Below are 21,230 nucleotides of genomic sequence, written 5' to 3'. Positions count from 1 at the left end.
TTTTGTTCTTCTCTGGCTCCCTGTGTTCTCTCGGGATTAGGAGGAACCAGCAAGGAGGAACCGAGAACGAGTTTTTATATACTGAACAAGGAACAGACGGCTGATTAGAAACAGGTTGCAGGTGTGAAAAGAGAGAGAGGAAATAACACTAAAGAATAACTCAGAAACATAATTGAACTAGAGTAACAAAGAATAACTACACAAGAAGAAATAAACTAGAATTGCTTAGGAACGACTGAACAAAAGTAAAACATAAACAAGACAGAGGAATACAGAATAAAGAAACCTGGAAACAACTCAGGATCCTATCAACTTTAAGTTGGTCTATTACATGAAATCCCAGTAAGCTACATTGAACGCTTTTAAATAGAAATTATTTCAAAGCTGGGGTCAGCTAAAGATCTGTAGCTTCCCCTCTCTCCAAGGGTGGAGTACATCGGCTGTTGTACAAGCTTTGCAAATCTTCCCCTCATATTGCAGTTTTTACACTTTCTGGTGCACAGAAAAAGAGCTATCCGTGCTGAGTCGGATGGAGGGGTGAGACGAGGGCGAGCCTGACACTGCCTTGATGCTTTGTGAAACGCCGACTGTCTTGTCAGCCTCCCATGTTCTGCGGCTGCTATTTTTAACTTCGCATCAGACCAGTTCATTTACATGCTACTTCCACGCTTTGATCTCTGTTCATCAGAGCACAGCTGCTCTTCTGGGGGGGGGGTTTTTCGTTTTTTTTGTTGCTTTCAGTTTAAACCCTCACTTTTATTCTGTCTTCCAGGATGTTGTTAGCATAAATACAGCACTGCGTGTGCGACATTTTCTTGAATTTGCCCATCGAGTCAATGTTACAAATGATTCATTCGAACGAGCCAGTTGCCATTTCCATTTTGTTGCCATTTTATCATTGACTCTGCTTGCTCCTCGGTGGTTATTGTTGTATTTGCTGCTGTGTGTGTGGGTGTGTGCGTGTGTGTGTGTGTGTGTGTGTGCGTGTGTGTGTGTGTGTGGAAGAACAGAGGATCAGGGTAATGGCTCCCTGACACACCGTTATGACGCAAACGCGCTGCGAGCGCCCTGATCGGAGCTCGGAGACATCTGCGCGAGGAGAAAAAGAAAGGAGCGTTTTAGATTTTGTTCTCTCTCAGAAAAGACTTGAGCTTTTAATAATTCATAAGCAACAACAAGCAGCTTCACTGGCTCTGAAACAAGAGCCACTACTCAGCAAATACTGGAGATAATTTACTGAATCCAAAATATCTTGCTAAACAGCTTGTTTCAGAGCAGATTTGTGTGTGTGTTCGTGTGTTCATGGCAGACGGTCTAACATGGCCATGGCTACACGTGTGTGTTTAAGTGTGTTTCTGTTCACACTTTGTGCATGTATACGTGCAGAGGGATGTTTTCCAGTTTTTGTTGTTTTTTTTTTTATTTCGATCGCTCCTTTGAGACACAAAAGAACTGGGTCGTTCTCTGTATACTCATTCCGTCGGATTCTCCCTCCCATGCTCCCAAAAACAAAAACACACAACCGAAAAACACATGTGCATTTTAAGCCCGGTTCTGGAGAGCATCCTGCACGTCTGGGGAAATTTCAGCAGAAAACATGGCAAACGTTCAAATGGATTAAATCTAAGTCTGCGAAAGGAAACAAATTATCTCTGCACAATATCATGTGAATTTAGCTCACTGATTTTTTTTTCTTTACATCAAATGGTGGCAGAAATCTCTCTCTCTTTCTCTCTCTCTCTCTCTCTCTCTTTCTCTCTCTCTGTGTGTACATTTGCATGTTGGGTAGGATTGGCTAAGAGCAATTTAATATTCCATCATTATTACAGCGGTGCTTTGTTTTTTAATGATTACAGGTAAAGAAAGGGAGAATTGCTGTGATGCTACATGCACCACTGCCGCCTCTAAGCCTCCGTGCTCAGAGTCATTTCATGTTATCAAAAGCCTCATCAACATCCACATCACACCACACTAAATCGATTACTCACATGGCACCCATTGTGTGTGATCCTGCTTTGCTCAAATCCCTCACAGACTCATAAGTCGTCACTGTGGGTAAACACCTGCTATTTTAGGCGCTGAATGCATTAGCGCTTGTTGCACTTTGATAATTGCAGCAAGCCAAGTCTTCTGGCCTATTTTGGGGTGTCTGACTAATGTCCACAACTTCGTCATCCATGGCATCACTTCGAAGATGAAAGCACGTTTGTCATATATTCTGTAAAGTTGATGTAAATTAAAACGCCCTGTTATAAATTGAAGTGACACGTTTATGATGAAGTAAGCGCCAGAATGGCGGGTGAGGCGTTCAAGGGTTCTGTCTGTTTTGCGTAAGGAACCCTGAAACCCTTTGATTAAAACTTGTTATGGCAGAATTGCCTATTTGTTATTGTTGCTGTTAAATTTTGCAGCTCATTAAGCCAACTTTAAAATTTGACAAAAATAACCAAAGTAATTTAAAAAAACTTTTTCAAATTGTGTGGAAAAGTAGAAGTGAAAGTAGAATCTCTTCCAACTCAGCATAATTCTTTGAAAATATGGCTGCCCTCTTGTTAAATCATGAGTTTTATGAGGCACACACAGTTCTAATTATAGTAAGAAATCACTTGAAATAGAACTTGACAATCGGAGGTGACTAATATATCTAAAGAAAAGAAAAACACACACACACATCATGTCATGTTCTAAAGAAATTCAAGAACAGATGAGAAAACCTTACAGAGCCATTTTTAAGATTGGGACTCCAAAAAATATGCGTCCTGGCTTATTTTGTTTCTCTTTATTTCTCTTGTGAGAGAGTGTGTGTCTGCATGGTTGTTTGTTTTGTTTCTGCGGGTGTTTTCACGCCTGATAGTCCGGTAGACTTGGTTTGATTGGGGACCAAATTGACATTTGTTACATTCAGTTGGTGTAATTTGCTTTCACACTGCACTGTGTTGGGCTGCACAGTGGCGCAGTTGGTAGAGCTGTTGCCTTGCAGCAAGAAGGTTCTGGGTTAGATTCCTGGCCCCGGTCTTTCTGCATGGAGTTTGCATGTTCTCCCTGTGCATGCGTGGGTTTTCTCCGGGTACTCCGGTTTCCTCCCACAGTCCAAAAATTGCCCCTAGGTGTGAGTGTGTGTGTGCATGGTTGTGTGTCTCTGTGTTGCCCTGCGACAGACTGGCGACCTGTCCAGGGTGTACCCCACCTCTTGCCCGGAACGCTAGCTGGAGATAGGCACCAGCACCCGTCCCGACCCCACTGAGGGCCAAGGGTGTAAGAAAATGGATGGATGGACTGCACTGTCAAATGAACAGAGCCTGTTCCTCTCCTCACCTGCGGTGGCGCTTTACCCAGAACCACTAAAATAAAAGACACAAGAACCTCTGAAGATGACACAGAGCGCAACTTCCTTCTTCACAAAATGTAAACAAAAATGGAGTAGCATCAGATTTTAGCTCTTTTTAGCTCTTTGGCAAAAGACCACGAGCCATTTCTCCCGCTAGCGTTCAACTCTCACATTTGTTTTGGTTGTATTTACCCAGAATGCCTTGTGGTTTCCAGTCTGCTTGCATCCACATATGCGTCCGAACCGTGCCATAGTTCACTTCACTTAAACTGTGACCTACGTTTAGGCAGACCAGAGTTAACTTTTATGGTCCGAATCAGTTTTATTCCGCATTCACACCTCCCAAAACGAACCGGACTTTGTCAGCAAATGGACCAGAGTTCGATTAAAACAATCTTAACTGTGAGTGCACCCTCAATCCCCACTTAACCGGGTATGAGTATAAATAACAGCCCATTGGTAACCCTGTGATGGATCTAAAACATGCGTCGGATGGATTATTTTCTCACCTGAGAAAATATTCAAAACAAAATAAATATGTAAGGAGGCAGAGACCTTTTCACAGCGCTGAATAATTGAATCTCACTTCCTCTTTGTTTTTAAACATTTTAAGATTTTACACTTTCAAAATGATCGAATGCAACATTAAAGCATCCGCATGTATTTCAGTGCATCCGCCTGCATGTGCAGATGCAGTAGCATTAGACAGAGGAGAGGTTTTAGCAGTCGATTTTTTTTTTTTTTTTTGCCAGCTTAAAGTGAGCACGGCAGGGGGTGAAGTGCTTTAAGTGCTGTTTGAACAGACTGGAAGTTCACCTGCTGTGGTAGTCTCATCTGGCTGTACTGCTATCCCTTCAGCTCCCTTTACCCATGCAGAGACTAGTGGGTTGTAATCACTAAATTACTGTTTTCTCCAGTCACCACACTGCAAAGCTATCCCCGTTCCCTCTGTCTCGGATTGACTCTTGTTTTTTTTCTCTCTTTTATTGCCCTATTTTACTCCCCCCAACCCTCTAACTTTGGTCTCTTTCCATCTCGTCTTCATTATTTTTGCCAAAGCCGCCTTACTGTAAGCCGCCTTCAGTAGAGGAAGACTACGCGGGTGAAGGAGGGAGACCGAGGCTTGGGGATAGGGGCTGTGAAGGGGAGCGGAGATACAGAGAGAGAGAGAGTGGAAAGTTTGGAATATGAAATGAATTTGATTAATGCAGTGCTGATGAAATAATGAGACAGTGGGCTTCCTTAATGAGAGCGCTGCCTGCTCGCCGTCGCTCTGTTTTCTTCCGTGCCTATTTGTTCATTCCGTCCACGTCGTCTCCCTAAAACGTTGGCCAAATCTTCCAACATACAGCATGAACTCCTCTTCCTTCGGGTGAAATTGATAACGTTCGTTGCAGCGGCTTGCTCCGAAAATCGAAATTTGTTCCTATGGCAGCCGAGGCGAGGTATCCTTTCCTCACAGAGACGCCGATGACAAATAAATCTAAGTGTCCTTGAGTGGAGCAGAGACGGGAGACAACAATAACTCTGCCGCGTCTTCTCCTTGCTTTGTAGTTCACAATAGTGGGAGGGGAGGAGAGGGGTTTGAAAGAGGGGGTAGAGGGGAGGGAATTAAAGAAAGGCTTGAAAACAGGAAAAATGAGTGGAGTGTAGGAGAACAGGGGTTGTCATGGGAACAGACATGGAGAACCCGACGAGAGTGAAGAGACTTCAGACAAAATGACAGAAAATGAAGCGATTAAGCAGGCTTTAAAGGCTGGTTTAAGTAAACGTCTCGCAGATGTGTCCGCACTCGATGAGGAGCGATTGCTGCAAATTCACTGACATTTGATGGAATCAGCTGGAAAAAAGAAACTTTTCACAGATTGGAATAATAAACTGAACTTAACAGCAATAAATACGGACAGTCAGTCCAATCTGTCCAGATCGGATGGACTTCATTCTTAATTTTTCGTATAGAAAAGATGCTAGAAAGTCTTTCCCTCTGTTTTTTCTTTTTAGCCCATCCCTACCAGTCCCACCAGCACGTCCCCCACACCCGGCGGAACCCTGGGCATGTCCAAAATGGACGCCCCCAGCATGCAGGACGTCTACATCCTCTCTCCCGTCTCTGGACTCTACAGCACCAGGTCAGGGCACGCGCGTGGGAAAGGTTGCGATGACGGCCATTATCCTGATTATTCCGACACCGCCGATGACGAGGTGAGGCGACACTGATGACATTTATGGTGACAGCTCCGCTCTCTGCAGGGAGGAGATGGGCCTCATGTCGTGCGACGACATTGGTCGCTACAGCGTAGGCTCCCAGTCTGGGTCCAAGGGCTCGGAGGCCGTCAGCTACTACCTGGACCAGGACAGCGGTCAGTACTTTTCTCTGCTGGAGGGCGACGGACCCGCTGGGACGGACTACGACCGGGGCCGCAATACGGGCGTGCGACGGAGGGACAAAACACCTACGCATGGTAAGGCGCGCCGCAAGAGCCCGCAGTGAAACGGGAGCAACAGCAGCTCCGGTCCGATCAGCCGACTTGCATGTCCACCTCCACCTCCACCAGGTCTCCCGTCTTTTCTTTCCACCATCTCTCTTCCTCACTCGCCTCATCGCTGTGCTCGCTCGTGTCCTCGTCTGGCATACGCGCAAACACAGACAAACTCACGCGCCTTAAGCAGCCAGGTCGTATAAGACGCTCCAGCTCCCCTGTCTGCTCCACCACCTGTGCCCACCTTTTTCCCTCGACGCCCTCCGAAGCGAGCTGCAGCGTCAAGGGACCACGACACCACGTGAGGTGCAAGGCAAGCGTCATGAAACCCAGCAGTCCAGTCCAGTTCCTTCATAAACAGACACACGCCCATACAGAGGCTGCCATCAAGGCCCAGATGAGATGTGTGACCTGCAGTGGTGGAGAAAGTACTCAAAAAATTTACTTAAGTAAAAGTACAAATACACAGACAAAAATGTACTTAAGTAAAAGTCAAAGTACCACATTAACATTTTACTTAAGTAAAAGTAAAAAAGTACTGGCTTTTAAAAATACTTAAGTATTAAAAATAAAAGTACTTGCTGAATGCATTGCCTAATCACTAATATCATTAAGTGTACCAATCGTATTTAATTTTAATACATCAGTAATGTGCCATTTTAATGAACAATGCCACAGATAAAGCATGTTTTTATTGAGTTTATTCTGTAACATAGTTTAGACTTAGATATGTGATTCTATGAATCATAATTTCAGGGATGGAAACATCTCGTCTCCTGTCCTAACATAACATGAACTTCACTTTTTTTGCCACACATTTATTTTGAAAGAAATCCAACAGGCAGAGGAGGACCTGGAACCAAGGAGCCTCGTAGCAGAGTTGTAGTCTAGACCACCGAACCCAAGACCAAATCAAAACCATGCTACATGACAATAAAATTAAGTGCACCTATCAAAACTGCTTCTCAAATTGATCTGAAAGATTCACTTTCCCATAAAAACACCTAGATATTAAATACTTAGAGCTGAAATAAATTTAACCAGTGACAATTCAAACTCTTCTTCAATCGGTTTTGCTTTCATCTCTGTGCCACAATACACAGAGGTCTCCTGCCACCCCTAAAAAATAACGCCCTGGGCGGTTGCCCATATTGCCAATGTCAGAAATAATAATTGTCTGCACCATTAAACATAGCAATTAACAACGCTCAACTATGAACACTGTCCAAGGCCCAATAAGCAAGAAGTACCCAAGCAGGAGGAGCACCGTGACTGTTCTCAGTCACGGTGCTCCTCCTGTGGCAGCTCCTGCAGACGTGGCAGGAGCTGCAACGTCTGCCACCATGACAGGTGACGAAAACAAAGAGCAATGAGCATGCTCTGCGTTCTTACGTTGTTTTATTTATTTACCAATTAAATATAAAGATATTTTAATGAAATAAAATAGCTACTGCAGTGTACGCAGAGCATTACAAGAACAAAAAACGGCTCTCAGTGAGGCTTCAGTACTATAGGACTTAGTCAAGATCCGTCCAGAAGAATCGGATCGTCCATGAATGTCATATCACTATATTGCACTTTGGTCACAGCGTTGTCCCATATATGCAACACCTCAGTCAACACCTCCACACAGTAATTCAGTGCATGAGTGACAACTTTTTTTCATCGAAGATGCAACATGTGTGTCAGTACAGCTAGCTTTGCTAGCATCACGTCCACAGCGCTTACCTTTCTTTAAGCTTCCCTTCCAAGTGACGTTAAAAGTTGGACGAAGTCCCCACCGTTTGTGAAAGCGAAGCGCTGCTGATTTTACATGTCGCCATATCTTATGATTTATGCAGCTATTATATTACTGACTCTCAGAGAAAACCACTGCGCATGTCTTGGAGCTCCGCGTGCGAGTAAAGGTGGAGCCGATGGGTGACAACAGACACTAAGTCACGTTATTACTTGGATTTTACGGCGCCGCCTTAAATCCCTGAACTTCACATTTTAACGGACAAAAAGAGCAACGAGACTTGGATGTAACGAGTAACGCGACACTTTTGTAGAAATGTAGTGAAGTAGAAAGTACAGATACTTACTGTAAAATGTAGTGGAGTAAAAGTAGAAAGTATCCATTATTAAATCTACTTAAGTAAAGTACAGATACACGAAAACTGTACTTAAGTACAGTAACGAAGTACTTGTACTTCGTTACTTCCCACCACTGGTGACCTGAACCCTGGCTAGTAAACTGGATTGGATCCAGCCAGAAAACTGTTCTAATATAAAATGAATTCATTGTTATCTATAAGGAAGAAGTTATAATCCTTTAGGAAAAGGTAATGCCTCAAGATGAGCATAAAAAGCCGTAGTGCTGGTGAGAAGCTTGCATACCTTTATCACGGATATTAATGTTTTACCGATTAAGGGATTTAAAAGTTACATTTGATACATATGATACAAAAAAAACAAGGTTTAAGATTTTTAAGAATTGGAAACAGCCTGGCACACTCCTGACTAAACGATACACCGCTCTTTTTTCCTCCAAATTCATTAGAGTTGATTTAATGTTTCCTGGCACATACATGCTTTTAAGCACAGTCCTTACATTGTCCGTGTGGTTGAGGTCAGGAACGTTCCAGTTGCTTTAACGCCAGGCTTGCTCATCTAGCCTAGAAGATTTTATGTGTGTTTTCGACGTCCGAGTGTCTTAGTGCTGAGTTAAGGGGAAGTTGAATAATTTAGACGTAGTCCTCCTTCTGCATAATTCTTCCTGCTTTGTGCCATGAAAGCCCTGTAGCATGATGCTTCTACCACCATGCTTCACTCTTGGTACAGTGTTATTTGAATTACAAGCCTCACGATTAGCACTTGCAACTAAAGTCGCAGCTCAATCTTTACATTCTGACCATAATACATTTGGCTAGTTCATGTGCCTTCAAAGCACCGTTCACAGTTATTGGATTCCTAATAAAACATCTTAAAAGCATCTATTTTGTGCAGAGACTTGTTGATCCAAGTCTCTGCACATTAAGACTGGAAATCATCCAGTCTTGTTTGCCTCATTTCCAAGAACTTTAATCTATTAAATTAGCTTTCTGAGTGTGGGTATAGAAAAAATTACCAGAACAGCAATTTTCTCATGATGATCAGAATAGATTTACTATAGTTGAATATTATTTTTTTTCCCCCCTTTTCTATATAATTTTGAGGCGCTGCTAGGTGAAATGTGCCTCTATGTCTCATTATTCTTTCTTAAAAAAACAGAAGCTTCAGAAATAAGATATAAAATGAAAAGGCTTTAATGTTTTTTTTTTCATCCCTCAACCGTCATTAGGACCCTGGTGTCCTCATGGACCCTTCAGATCACATGTCAGTACTGTGGGGGTGATAGTTAAGGGGTTAAATTCTTTTATTATTTTAAGAATAGTAAAATAAAAATTGGATTTTTCAAAAGTTTTCAGTGTGAAATTAGTGACACCGTCAAAAATGAGTCAATTTTAATCTAGCTTTCAAATAAATGTAGGTCATCGTATGTCCATTTACAAAAAAAATAAATCAGCCTAACACAAGTTACTATGACTGGACAATTGAGTTTTTTTTGTGTCAGAATCACTCCAAAAATAACTCTGGGGCTTCAGATGAAGCTCGGGTTGAAGTGGTCCTTCACGAGTCCCGCCCCACCTGCACACACCCTCTCTTTGTCTCACCCGTCCACCCCCCCCAGCTGTCTCCCACACTGTCTCTCAGTCAGACTCTCTGATTGCTGATTGGTGCTTCCAGGTGATCTCAGACCTGTTTCCATGCCTCCTGAATATAACTGGATGGCCGAAGCCAAGGAACCCAGCATGGGCAAGAGAGGGAGCAGAGGTACACACGAACACACACATGCATACGCACGATTACACACACACACACACACGCACACACAGAAAGGGAAGGAAAAACACAGCGCTTCACGGCGCTGATGCTGCCGGGTCAAAGTGGTGCCACGCGTTGCTCCATGCTCAGCTCAGTGCATCTCAGCTCATCGTCTGGTTTGTCCATGGTGCTTTGGTTGTGTGAGGATACATATCAAACCTGGTATGTATCTCTGAGAGCGACTATTGGACATAAATGCAAGGAAATTGCATTCATGCAGCGGCTTGGGAAAGGAGAACGTGACCGATTCTGAGCAGCCTTGCTACTTTGGTGGCGAGGTTCGATCTATATTCAGCGGAGGATCCTCCGCTCTACCTTCAGAAAGTCTATGAATATTATTAAAGTACAGTCCTAATGTACGAGGCTGGCCTTTCTTCCCCTCCTCCGCCTCCTTTTTGTCTCTTTCCGGATGTTCATTTTGAAACTCAGGGACGGTAAACAAATGAGTTGAGGAGTTTTTATCTGTGCCTGAGCAGAATCAAAGCTCGGGTCACAGGCGAGATTTAGCAATAGAGCCCTGCGTATCAACATAATCACTACAGACAGATTATAGATGTCTGTCCCCCAACTATGATCCCATATCAGCTCTGACTGCTCTGAGGCACTTTCATGCCTTTCCGTTGGGTTTTTATCTGCATTCAGGCTCAGCTGTTCTTACTCTGTGCCTTCCCCTGGACTCCAAGATGTTATCTCCTCCCTCCTAAGATTTCTCCTCCGTCTTATCCGTTGTTCTGACCCGAACCGGCATCTAACGTCCACGCAAACACTTGTCCTCTCATCTCCCACAGATTCGGACAACTCGCTGCTGCGGTATCTCAGCGACGACAAGATCCTGGTGATCGAGGAGGAGCCCGAGGGTCCGGGCAGAGAGAGCCGGCGGGATTCCACCAGACGCTCGCGCCGCAAGAGCCGCAATCCCAGCAGCCCCAGTTTTCCGATCAGCCCCTCCATGCTTTCCTCCACCTTGCGACTTGACCAACCGCCTGATCCTCTCCCGGTACGTACAGAGACTCGGGAAATCTTTCAGTACTGCAATCTGGCTCGGAAATTTATTTACACTCCCTACATTTGTTTTTTCCACTTTTTGTTTCATTAAAAACAAATTTAACATATTTATTGAAGTTTTTGTTTTATTTTTCTGCATTTTCATGTGATAAACCAACAAAGCTGCATATAAATGTAAAGTTGAAAGAGCATGATTGATGGTTTTCATTTAATCTGCATTCTGATGTTTAGAGTAAGTGCTGAACAGGGCCGTCTCTTTCCTGTTCTTTGTTACAATATGTAAAGCTTGGTGGTCAGATTGGATGGAGACGGATGAGAGCAAATGTTTTCACTCCTAATAGGATTTATTTTTTGAAGTTGTAACCTGATTTTGCTTTAATGCAGACCTTGTGGTGTGCTAACGTCCTGTCAATGCGCCACAATCACCAAAATCAAAGTACTTGCAGGCCACAGTTTTTTTTTTTAAATGGTAAAATAATATTTTTGAGTTTTTTTTTACTTGCACTTTAAGGAAACAAAGTAGTCTGATTTTGTATCTGTAAATAATTATATATCCAAAGCTGTTTATCTCAGTAAAACAAACAAAAAAAGATTTTCCTAAGTTTTTTTGAGCTGATTGTTTTCTGTGTAGCAGGTCTTGAAATGTTTTTGTCTACTCTCTACAAAAGCGCGAGATATGGGTCACTCTTTGTTCAAAATATTTTCCGTTTTTATTCATTTTTAATGAACGTGTACATCTAAGTCTGCTGTTGTGCAAATGTCACTGGAGGTTTATGGTGGCAATTTTAATAAAAAAAAAAAGAAAAAGCCACCAAAGTTTATTAAAGACAAATATTTTGTGTTTGTGCATAATTTCATTTTTAAAACAACTTAAAATTTCAGTAGATGTACATCATTGTGGGTTTACAGCGCTCCACGGTTCTTTCCATTTTTGGATAATGGATTGACCAGAACTCTGTGAAATGTTCAAATCTTGCGATGGATTTTTTTTCACCGATAAAAATTTGAAGCTTGTTTCTGCAACTACAACAATCATAACTTTGATACTTCAGCAACCATACAGTGCAAAATACTTTCTGTTCACCAATTAACCAAAGCAGCACTGACACTTACTGATTGACTTTATTAATTTCCAAGAGAGCTGACGTCTCGCCCTCTGTCCTGTTGCACAGACTGACCTCTCTGGTTCAGCTCAGAATCATGAACTCGTGTAATTACTGCAGAGAGATTCAAACATCACTACAGTGCGATGTGAGCTTTATGCTGCTGGAGCTTAAAAGCTGGAAGAATGGGTAGATAGCAATGGTAATCCCAGTTACATAACATAACTGGCCTGGAAAATATGGCTACTGAAGTGGCTGAAGGATAAAAGATTTATGAACTGAACAAACTTTTATCTTTAAAATGAATGTGGGTTCATCAGAGTTGGGCCATAAACAACATGAGCAGAGTTGGGTAGTAACTAGTTACATTTACTCGACTAACTTTTTTGACAAAAATTACTTTCAGGAGCATTTCTACTACGCTGCACTTTTTACTTTGTCTTGGGTAATTTTATTATGAATTATTTCTAATGATACTTTAGTTAGTAAAATTTCTGGATTTTCTACCCACTGAATGAAAAACAAACACATTTTAACCAGAAATTCACCAGAAAACACACCTGCAGTTTTTGTTTAAGTTTCCTAAGTTTTTTATTGAAAGAAACTGATTTGGAAAAAAATTATTTTGCCGATTTAGTTATTTTTTTGTTACTTATTTAAATTATTGTCATTTCCGTCTTTGAAATACCAAAATTTCTACTTATCTTTATATTTTGGTCTGCCTGACGAGGTACTTTTTAAATATTAAATGATTGATAATTTGATCAGTTTCTCAGTACTTGAGTAGACATTTTACCAAATACTTTTTTACTCTTGAGTAATTTCTTGGACAGATACTTTTACTTGAGTAAAAGCATGTTGAAGTAGTGCTATTCTTACTTGAGTACAATTTTTCTGGTTACTCTACACGCCTCCGGGGTTCATTACTGAAAAAAAAACTCAGTGAGAGATCTGTGTTGCTGTGAAAGCACTGTAGCACAGCTGATTGCCACAGGAAGTTAGAAAAAGTAGCTTATAGATTTATAGCGCTCATCTATTATATTTTGTATTATTATTTGTTGTTAAAGGTTTGGTATCCCTGAGGTAAAAATATGAACATTTCAATGATGCTTACTGGTTAGAGCAGGAATCTCCCAGTCCTTAGCCACTGTCCTCCAGCATTTAGATGCATCCCTGCGCTGAAATGTGAATCAAATGTTTGAATTACCTCCACTTCATGCCCTCAGGTTTGACAAAAGCCTGGTAGTAAGTGAATTCTTTGATTCAGGTGCTCTGAAGAGAGAGAATAGAGCTCCAGCTTCAAAAAATTGAGTTAATTTGTAACGTAATCGAATGAAGGTCGTCAAACTTAATTTATTTGTGTTTAACGAGACAACTTAATGAACTGAATACATTTACTTGGATAAGCTTAATTTGATTACTTGCAATAAATTAATCAGGGCTGGCCCGAGGTTTTATGGGGCCTTGAGTAGAATATGATTTCGGGGCCCCTCTCACTGCAGCGCTGTCATTAGCGGCGCTTCAATTCAGATTTAGTGGAATCTGGGAGAGGAGGCCAAGTTTAACAGGTCGAGCTAAAAAGCAATCACTGATAATTGGTTATTATTTGCTGAGATGTATCTGTGGACAAACCAAACACAAAGATTTGACTCATAGCATCAGATTGTTGCTATGGTAACACAATAATCAAACTATGAGGATTTATTTTTCTGCACTTTTGCAAAGTAAACTAATTAATTGAAAATCTTTTACTTTATCTAAGCTGAAACTGTTGAAAAAATAATAATGTTCTTGATCTGAATAAGTGAATTTTAAAATTGTAGGTCTGGATTTAAAAAAAAGTGTCAAGTATATTTTTGGATAGACCCTAATAAGTTGATTATTTTATGTCCCTATTATGTATTTGTTTATCGCAGCCCCAGGGAGTTATAATAAACATCCTACTACCTATATAGTGCAAAAGTACATAAATTATATTTATAAAAAATCATATAATTTTTTATAAATATCTGTACCACTGAAGCAAAGTGGTACAGAAGCTCGTTCTCCATCTTATATATTATATTTTGTTCTATAAAGTATTGAAGGTCAATACTGAATCTAAAGACGCCACAGATTTTCAGTTTGTTGTGTTTTTATTTTTGTAATCACGTCCTCTCCAATTCAAACTGGACTCCTCTACCAGAGCTTGAGGTCATCTCAGTTTTTCCCAGGGCTGCTCAGAGAGCTCAGAGATTGCTCCTGGAATCTGCTGCAGCTTCCAGGTCTAAGGTCAAAGTCCACAGAAAGACCACCCCCAGCTGTAAGGCTGTGACTCTTCACAAATTCTCTGCTTCCTCTTACAGCCCTGGGTTATACTTTGTGAGCTTTTAGCGTTCTTTGCTCTTCACGTTTTCTGTTTTTACCTAGAGGATAGGTCATTGTGTCTGCAGATAAACACACATTGCCGTTTGCCGTCGTGTGCATGCGTGTGCGTGTGTGTGTAGAGATTGTTTGTCATGTAGAGGTGACGAAGATAAGTGCTACTTCATGGCCGCCAGTATTGCGGATGAGGAAAGGGACAGTGACATTGAGGCACGCCCCTTTTTGTAGCATTCATATTCTCTCTCACGTACAAGCCAGCACACACACACRCACACRCACRCACACACACACACACACRCRCACACRCACACACRCACACRYRYRCACACRCRCACACAGACAGAAACACACACATACACACTCCAGCACACAGGAGTGCATTTGTATGCACGGTATGCATCTCACAGCTCATCCTAACTCATCCTAATATCCCTATCTCCTCTGACACACCGGAGTCTAAACAGGAGTTTATCCCGAACAAACACACATTCACACACACACATGCATACAAAGAGCAGTATCCCTGTGAGTAGGTGTATGACTCAGCATCAGCTAGACCAATTAGAAGCGCGACTGACAGACTGTGCTTTAAACGCGCAGCATGCAAACAAACATGCGTACCCAGCCCAGCTCCCTCTCTAACCCTCTCAGCTGCGTGTTTTTCATGGCTGTGACTCATATTTGTTCGCCAGCACATGAGGTGTTCTCTCTCCTTCTTTCTCTCTTTTTTCCCCCCTAACAAGCATATGCCACTTTAACAACCTGCTCGTTTTCACGTTTTATTTATTTCTTGGTTGCCTATCAGTCGTGTCCCCCTCCCACGAAACCGATGCTCTTACGGAAACCAACCCTAAACAAAGCGAGTCCAGGCTAATGTGAAATGCAAAGCATGCACTGGCTCCAAGTTATGTGCGTGTGTGTGTTTGAAAGTTTTTGCGAAAGTGGCTGGATTAGTGGGTAACGGTCCCCTGGACACACTGACTAAGCCGCTTCGCTTTCTAATCAGAAATGATCCCAATCATCTCTTCTCACCTTCGGCTTACGGCGCCCAGTTCCCTCTGCGGCTCCGGATTGATCATCCAAACAGACCAGTTCTGAACGGGAAAAAAAAAATACATAAATGATTGAGAAATACAGTGGATTTTTGCAGAGAGGATTAGCGTAAAGGTTCACAAATGATTAGATTTGTGGTGTTAGGGAATAATTCTTGTAACACCAGGCCTCAGTAAATTATAGTCATCAAGAAATCAAGCCTGTAATCAGGCTAAGAACAGTCTGCTTGGTAATGGAGCCGTTTCTGATTTAGGGGCTGCTGTGTCTGTACAAATGTAAATAAATGCTGAATGACATCCTGTTCTTTTGCTGCTGTTGGATATGAAAAATCTTGTTTTAAAAATAAAGCCTGTCTGCCAGGACAGGACTAGAGGGAACCTTTGTTGTTGTTGTTGTTTTTTGGTTTAAATATTCACCTTTTTGAAACGACACAGAGACAGCTTTGCAGTGTTCGCTGGGACGTTTCACAGCAGGAATATGTTTTTAGCCAAACCGTTCCATCGTTGTCCTTCTGGCAGGTGATCTTTCACCCCAGTTTCAGGTTGTTTACAGCCTTTAAGATGTTTTCTTCCAGTATTGGCCTGTGTTTAGCTCCATCAGCTCTGACCAGCTCTTCTGTCCCTGCTGAGGAAAAGCTTCCACATCGTTTGGTTTCTTTCAAATTTGGTTCTCTTTTTTCCAATCTTTCATAAATGCCACTTTGTACCCAAATAAAAGTTGTGCAATCAACAGATTATCCAAACAGTGCAAAAATAGTGAACTATTCATTGTCATTTCATTCAGAAGAGTTTTGTATATTATTTTGATGTTTCCCATCAGCATTATAAGGCTTGTTTCCTTCCGTTGTTGTTTTCCAATGTGGAGATGGCAGAGTGTCACTAAGAGTTCTACATTTCAACTCCAGTATTGGTCTTATGTCAGTCTTGGATGAGTTTAACTTTTGTTTTTTGTTGGGGTTTTTTGACTTGTCAAGGCTGGCAGGCGACTTAAATATGTTTTTATGTTTTATAAAATGCGCAGAAGGGAAGAAAGAGAGAATGAATCCTAAATTATTTAGACTTGTTAGCCACAAAGAGTTTGTTAGCATCATATTAAATCCTTCAAATTAAGGATAGTGAGTTTAAAGTCAAGTTTGTTTGTATAACACACGTCAGCAACGTCTGTGTATGTATTATTTTCATCTGGTTCAGGAACAATTTTTGATTTAGAAGGAATACAAGGAAGGGGATTATAGATTATTGAAGTATTGAATGGAAAAGAGCTACAATTACATAAGTCAGTCTTCGTCTTGCTCCTTTTCAGACCGAACAAGTGCTGTATTTGCATGTATTTGAGTATGTATATTTGGTAGTAGGGCATTGTATTTACACTTAGAAAATATGAAAGTTTTAGTTTTGTTTGTCTGATATCAAATTTATCATCAGCAGCAGCAACACGGCAATGCAGAGTGATAAAAACGTAATACGGTCGCCGGCTATAAAACAAGCAGCAAACATTACATTTTGTCAAATGCCATCATCAAGAATAATCAAATATATTGATCAATGTTCTAGTTATTATTAATCACAAACAAGTCTTGACAGCAAGGTCTTTATTCTAGCTTTAAAGGAACTCAGTGTTTCAGCTGTTTTACAGTTTTCTGGGCGTTTGTTCCAGATTTGTAGCGCATAGAAGCTGAATGCTGCTTCTCCTCGTTTGGTTCTGGTTCTGGGGCTGCAGAGCAGAACCAGAACCAGAAGACCTGAGGGGTCTGGAGGGTTGTTACAACAACAGCAGATCCTTGATGCATCATGGTGTTATTTATAAACTAACAACAATATTTTAAAGTTTATTCTCTGAGCTGCAGGGAGCCAGTGGAAGGACTTTAGAACTGTGAATACTTTTGGCAACAAAGTGGATGTTAAGTTGTAAGATTCACTTCAGCTTCAATCAAATACTGGCTAATGCAATAGTATGAAAAATCTCTGTCCCTATCCCCCTCCTGTTTTTCCACTGAGGCACAGAAATATTCTTTATAAACACTTCAACAATGAGTAGAAATGTAAGACAGTCGTCAAAATATGAAGCTCAAAACATCAGAGCATTCATGTTCACTCTCTTTTGATATTTAACTTTTTAAAACAGAAATGGAAAAAATAGAAAAGAAAATGACATCGTAAACAAAAACGTCTCTAATTTACTGTAAAATACCGTACATTTTTACGGATTTTTTGTACAGTGGCCAGTTTGTGTTACTGACTGATGTGATGGAACATGAAACATTATTCATGTGGGAAGGTGAAGACGTGCATTGATGTTGCCTCCAGTTTTCTAATGCCCTTTCTTTCTCCGTCTCTCAGCGGGGTGCCGACACGCTGCGAGCAGACACAACCGACAGGTGAGTTCCCCCACACGCCTGCGATCAGTGAAGTGTTTGGTCACAAGCCATTTGTGGTTAAATCGAATCCTGTCAATCCTCCTGCAGGTACTCTGGTACAGGAAGCTCAGGAGCCGCCTCCATGAGGAAGGTAGGAGGAACTGGTGCCGCTCGTTTGTTTTGTTTTTTGTCTCGTACACTGTTGCGTCTCAGTCCAAAAAGAATAAAGTAGCGTTTTATTTTCCTCGTTTCGATTTCCCTCGTTTTGCTGAAGCATCACAGGCTTCACTCGCATCGACAATCTCCACAGCAACCGCATCGGCTGTTACACGAAGACCGGTTTTGTATAAATAATAGCCGAACACCCAGCCGTGCGTGAACAGAGGACCTTTCTAAGAATAAACGGGGACTGTACGGACTGTAATGATGAAATCAAACAGAGCAGTCAATCGAGGTAAATAGATTTCCATATTTAGGCTGTCGTGACTCAGGAGCTGCTTCAGCCGCCAGCCCAAACCTTTCCTCCAAAACGCTGTGACTCAGTTTGGTTCAGTTTAAACAGAAATCAGGAACCATTTACAGACAAACATTCGCGCACAAATTAGAATGAAATAAAGTAAAAATAGTACACCATAAAACTAATATTTGAACTGTTTATTCAAATAAACAGAAGGTAGATCTGATAATAAATCTCATTTATTTCTCAAAGGCATTTGAAATATCTGGGAAAGGAGTAAACCATAGTTTTGCTGGGATTTTACATTTCCCCAGTCATTTTTCTTAATTAAAATGTTATTACCTATATTATGTGTTTTTCTGCTCACTTTAAAGTCTGTTTGTCAAGCAGGAAACTGCAACATTTCTCAAAGAAATGAGAGTCAGGTTTAGCTTTAAAGAAAGTGATTTATATCCCTGATATATATTTGTATCAGTTTTAGAATTTGAATGATAAAATCTTGTCATTTTAACCTGGTGTTTTTTAACACCAGGTTAAAAAAATAAACAAAATCATACCACAAATTTAACAAATGTATTCTTCTTTATTAAATAAAAGCTGAAGCTAAAATGTAAAATATAAAGAGGAACTAAATACAGATATGATCATATAATAAATGTTTTCATTCATATGTGTCCATACATAGAATAATAAAGCATCAAAATAATTTTATTGAGCACTGATTATTGTCAGTTTGCTTAGTAACCTCATGTTTATGCACTATATTATATTGACTATAATAAAGAATAGATTAATAATCGAATGGCCTCCACATCATTCAACACCCCAGCAAGTTAAAATAAAAACCAATCCATAACAATCTGCCTGTTGGTCTGTTTAAATATCAAATGATTGACTTCCTTTAAAGCACATTGTTTTATTATCAAGGTGTTTCATGAGCTAAATGCATTAGCTAAACATGCACTTTTCATTTGCATAGAAGAATTGTGCAGCAATTTCATTCTTTTGCAATATTTGTTTCTCCTTTTCAGTCATAAAGCAGTTCAGACAAGTTTACCCTCCCAATATGGCAGCACCACTCACTTCTGAAAATGCTACGGTTAGCTGTTAGCTCAGCAAATTGTGCTGCTAATCCAGCAGAGAAACAAAACATCAACAAAGGCCCAGTGACCATAAAAACAGGTAGCATATGCAAAGTTTGGTACAACTTTAAGCAAAAAAAATTTACATGTTTTTACGCTTAAAAGTTTTTTAACAAGTAATAGCTACTAGAAGATTTGAAGGTTTGAAAAAAAGGAGCCAGTTAAACCAAAATGGAAACTTAAAAGCACAGAGAAGATATAGTTAGCATAGCACAAAACCTTCACTCTGATAGTTAGCTTTAACACATTTTGGGGCTATTTTGAGTTGTGTACATTTTCCTTACTGCATTCAGTCTGTTTTTATTGAGGATATATTAATATGTAAAAAGCTGCGGTTAGAGTAAAAGGGTTTAACAGGCGGGCTAAAACTGTTCCTGATGCTTTTACGTGAGATTCCAGCTAATGGCTAGTTACCACAAAAGTGCCATGTTTAATAAAATGTAAAAAAAAAAAAAATGAAAAAAGAAGCCATTTAAATCAAAACACAAATGGAAAAGAGCGAGCTTAAAATGGAGAGTAAATGGGCTGCTCTAAATCTTTGCCTTTGTCCATTAAGCATGAACTTTGCTAACATCTTTCTCCCCTCCTCCTTTTAGTCTTTCCATTACACGTCTTTAAGAACAAAAACCAAAAAGAGAAGTAAAGGTAAGTACATCGTTGTTTCTTCCTTTATTCGTCATATATTTAGTCATTTGTAATAACATACAGTGAAACATTTTTGTTTTTGTGAGAGTTGAACAAATGTTTCATCTGAAACTGTTTCTCAGCGATGAGTCACCGAATGACAAGGCTGGAAATAATATTAAAAGGACATCAGCTCTGACATCTGCAGTTTATATATATTTGGAAAGTCCTGATGTACTTTACTGGATGAAAATAGACGAAAGACAAACTCAAACACAAGAGACTGCGTGTATTCTTGCTCCAATTTTGTCCTTTATTTGACTCCCAGTAATTAATGATTTGCTTTTTTTTTGGCCAGTCTCCATTTGTCACTGTCTCAGGTGTAATGTGCTCCGAATATAATAAGGGGGTGAAATGTGGGCTGAGAAACTTGACACGTTTTTTTTTTTTGCCTCCTGACCTTCTCCCAGGTTCCCTCACCAGCGCCAGTCGAAGGAGAATCTCCTGTAAGGATTTGGGCCACGGCGACTGCGAGGGCTGGCTGTGGAAGAAGAAGGACGCTAAAGGCTATTTCACCCAAAAATGGAGGAAGTACTGGTTCATCCTCAAAGAGTCTTGCCTTTACTGGTACACCAACCAAAACGTAAGACATTTACGTCAACAGTCGTTTAGTTTCTCCTGCCGGTCTCCTTTCTGATACATTCTCAAGCCATGAAAGGGTTGAACACGTCTTTTTTATTTTTTTGCTTATTGCTCATAAGATGTAAACGGGATCCGGCTGTTTTCATGCGTCAGCCTGCTTCTCTGTTGGTACCGCTGATAAAAGGATGTAAAAAGCCTAAAGATAACTCCATCTTTTATTGCGTCATGATAACATCACTGGAAATTTGTGAGATATTTAAGGTTCAACTTGAGTGCCATCACAGAATTAAGAAAAAGAGAATCATGTTTTGTTTTTTTTATCTTTGATTTTTAAGTTGATGACCGTGTCTAGACACTTTGCTTTAGCAATGCACGATTTGCACAAATTGTACAGAGCCAAAAGAGGTGAAAAAAATAAGAGCACCATCAGGCAAACTTCTGCTTTTATATCAAAATTATAAACATGAAGCTTATTCTTCTTATCAGGTCTTTAACTTTAGTCAGATTAGACCACGACTGAGCTGGTCATCAACAGTTACTCTCCAGTCGGCTCAAGGGTGAAACAAAGAATGGACACTTTGAAAGCTTTCTCTTCCATAGATTCCGGGAATGAACTCTTTGAAATACCAGGAGGTTTTCAATAAAAGCTGGTGGCCTCTGACATAGACCAAACTCAGCTCTTTTTCCTCTGCCATTTGAGTCCTAAATCCTGCAGGAAACTTGAGTGAAAGATCACCGTTAGTGAGCTAAGGAGAAATAAACAAACACAA

General features: G+C 40.7%; 1 protein-coding gene across 3 annotated transcripts in view; it reads left to right on the top strand.

Moving 5' to 3' along the window:
- LOC103470921 (connector enhancer of kinase suppressor of ras 2) overlaps positions 1 to 21,230 on the top strand; it is a 76,484-nt gene that overhangs the window by 43,580 nt on the left and 11,674 nt on the right. For 2 of the 3 annotated variants that reach the window (XM_008419641.2, XM_008419639.2), the window contains exons 10-17: positions 5,330 to 5,457; positions 5,579 to 5,790; positions 9,577 to 9,663; positions 10,503 to 10,711; positions 17,579 to 17,616; positions 17,704 to 17,746; positions 19,791 to 19,839; positions 20,289 to 20,461. In XM_008419641.2, coding sequence (XP_008417863.1) covers positions 5,330 to 5,457; positions 5,579 to 5,790; positions 9,577 to 9,663; positions 10,503 to 10,711; positions 17,579 to 17,616; positions 17,704 to 17,746; positions 19,791 to 19,839; positions 20,289 to 20,461 — 939 coding nt within the window. The remainder of the gene's footprint in view (positions 1 to 5,329; positions 5,458 to 5,578; positions 5,791 to 9,576; positions 9,664 to 10,502; positions 10,712 to 17,578; positions 17,617 to 17,703; positions 17,747 to 19,790; positions 19,840 to 20,288; positions 20,462 to 21,230) is intronic. The other variant, XM_008419640.2, reaches the window with a different exon arrangement.

This window comes from Poecilia reticulata, linkage group LG10, assembly GCF_000633615.1.
Source record: "Poecilia reticulata strain Guanapo linkage group LG10, Guppy_female_1.0+MT, whole genome shotgun sequence".
Lineage (NCBI taxonomy): Eukaryota > Metazoa > Chordata > Actinopteri > Cyprinodontiformes > Poeciliidae > Poecilia > Poecilia reticulata.
The sequence above is the reverse complement of the archived record's forward strand: the minus strand, read 5'-3'. Positions and strand labels throughout refer to the sequence as shown.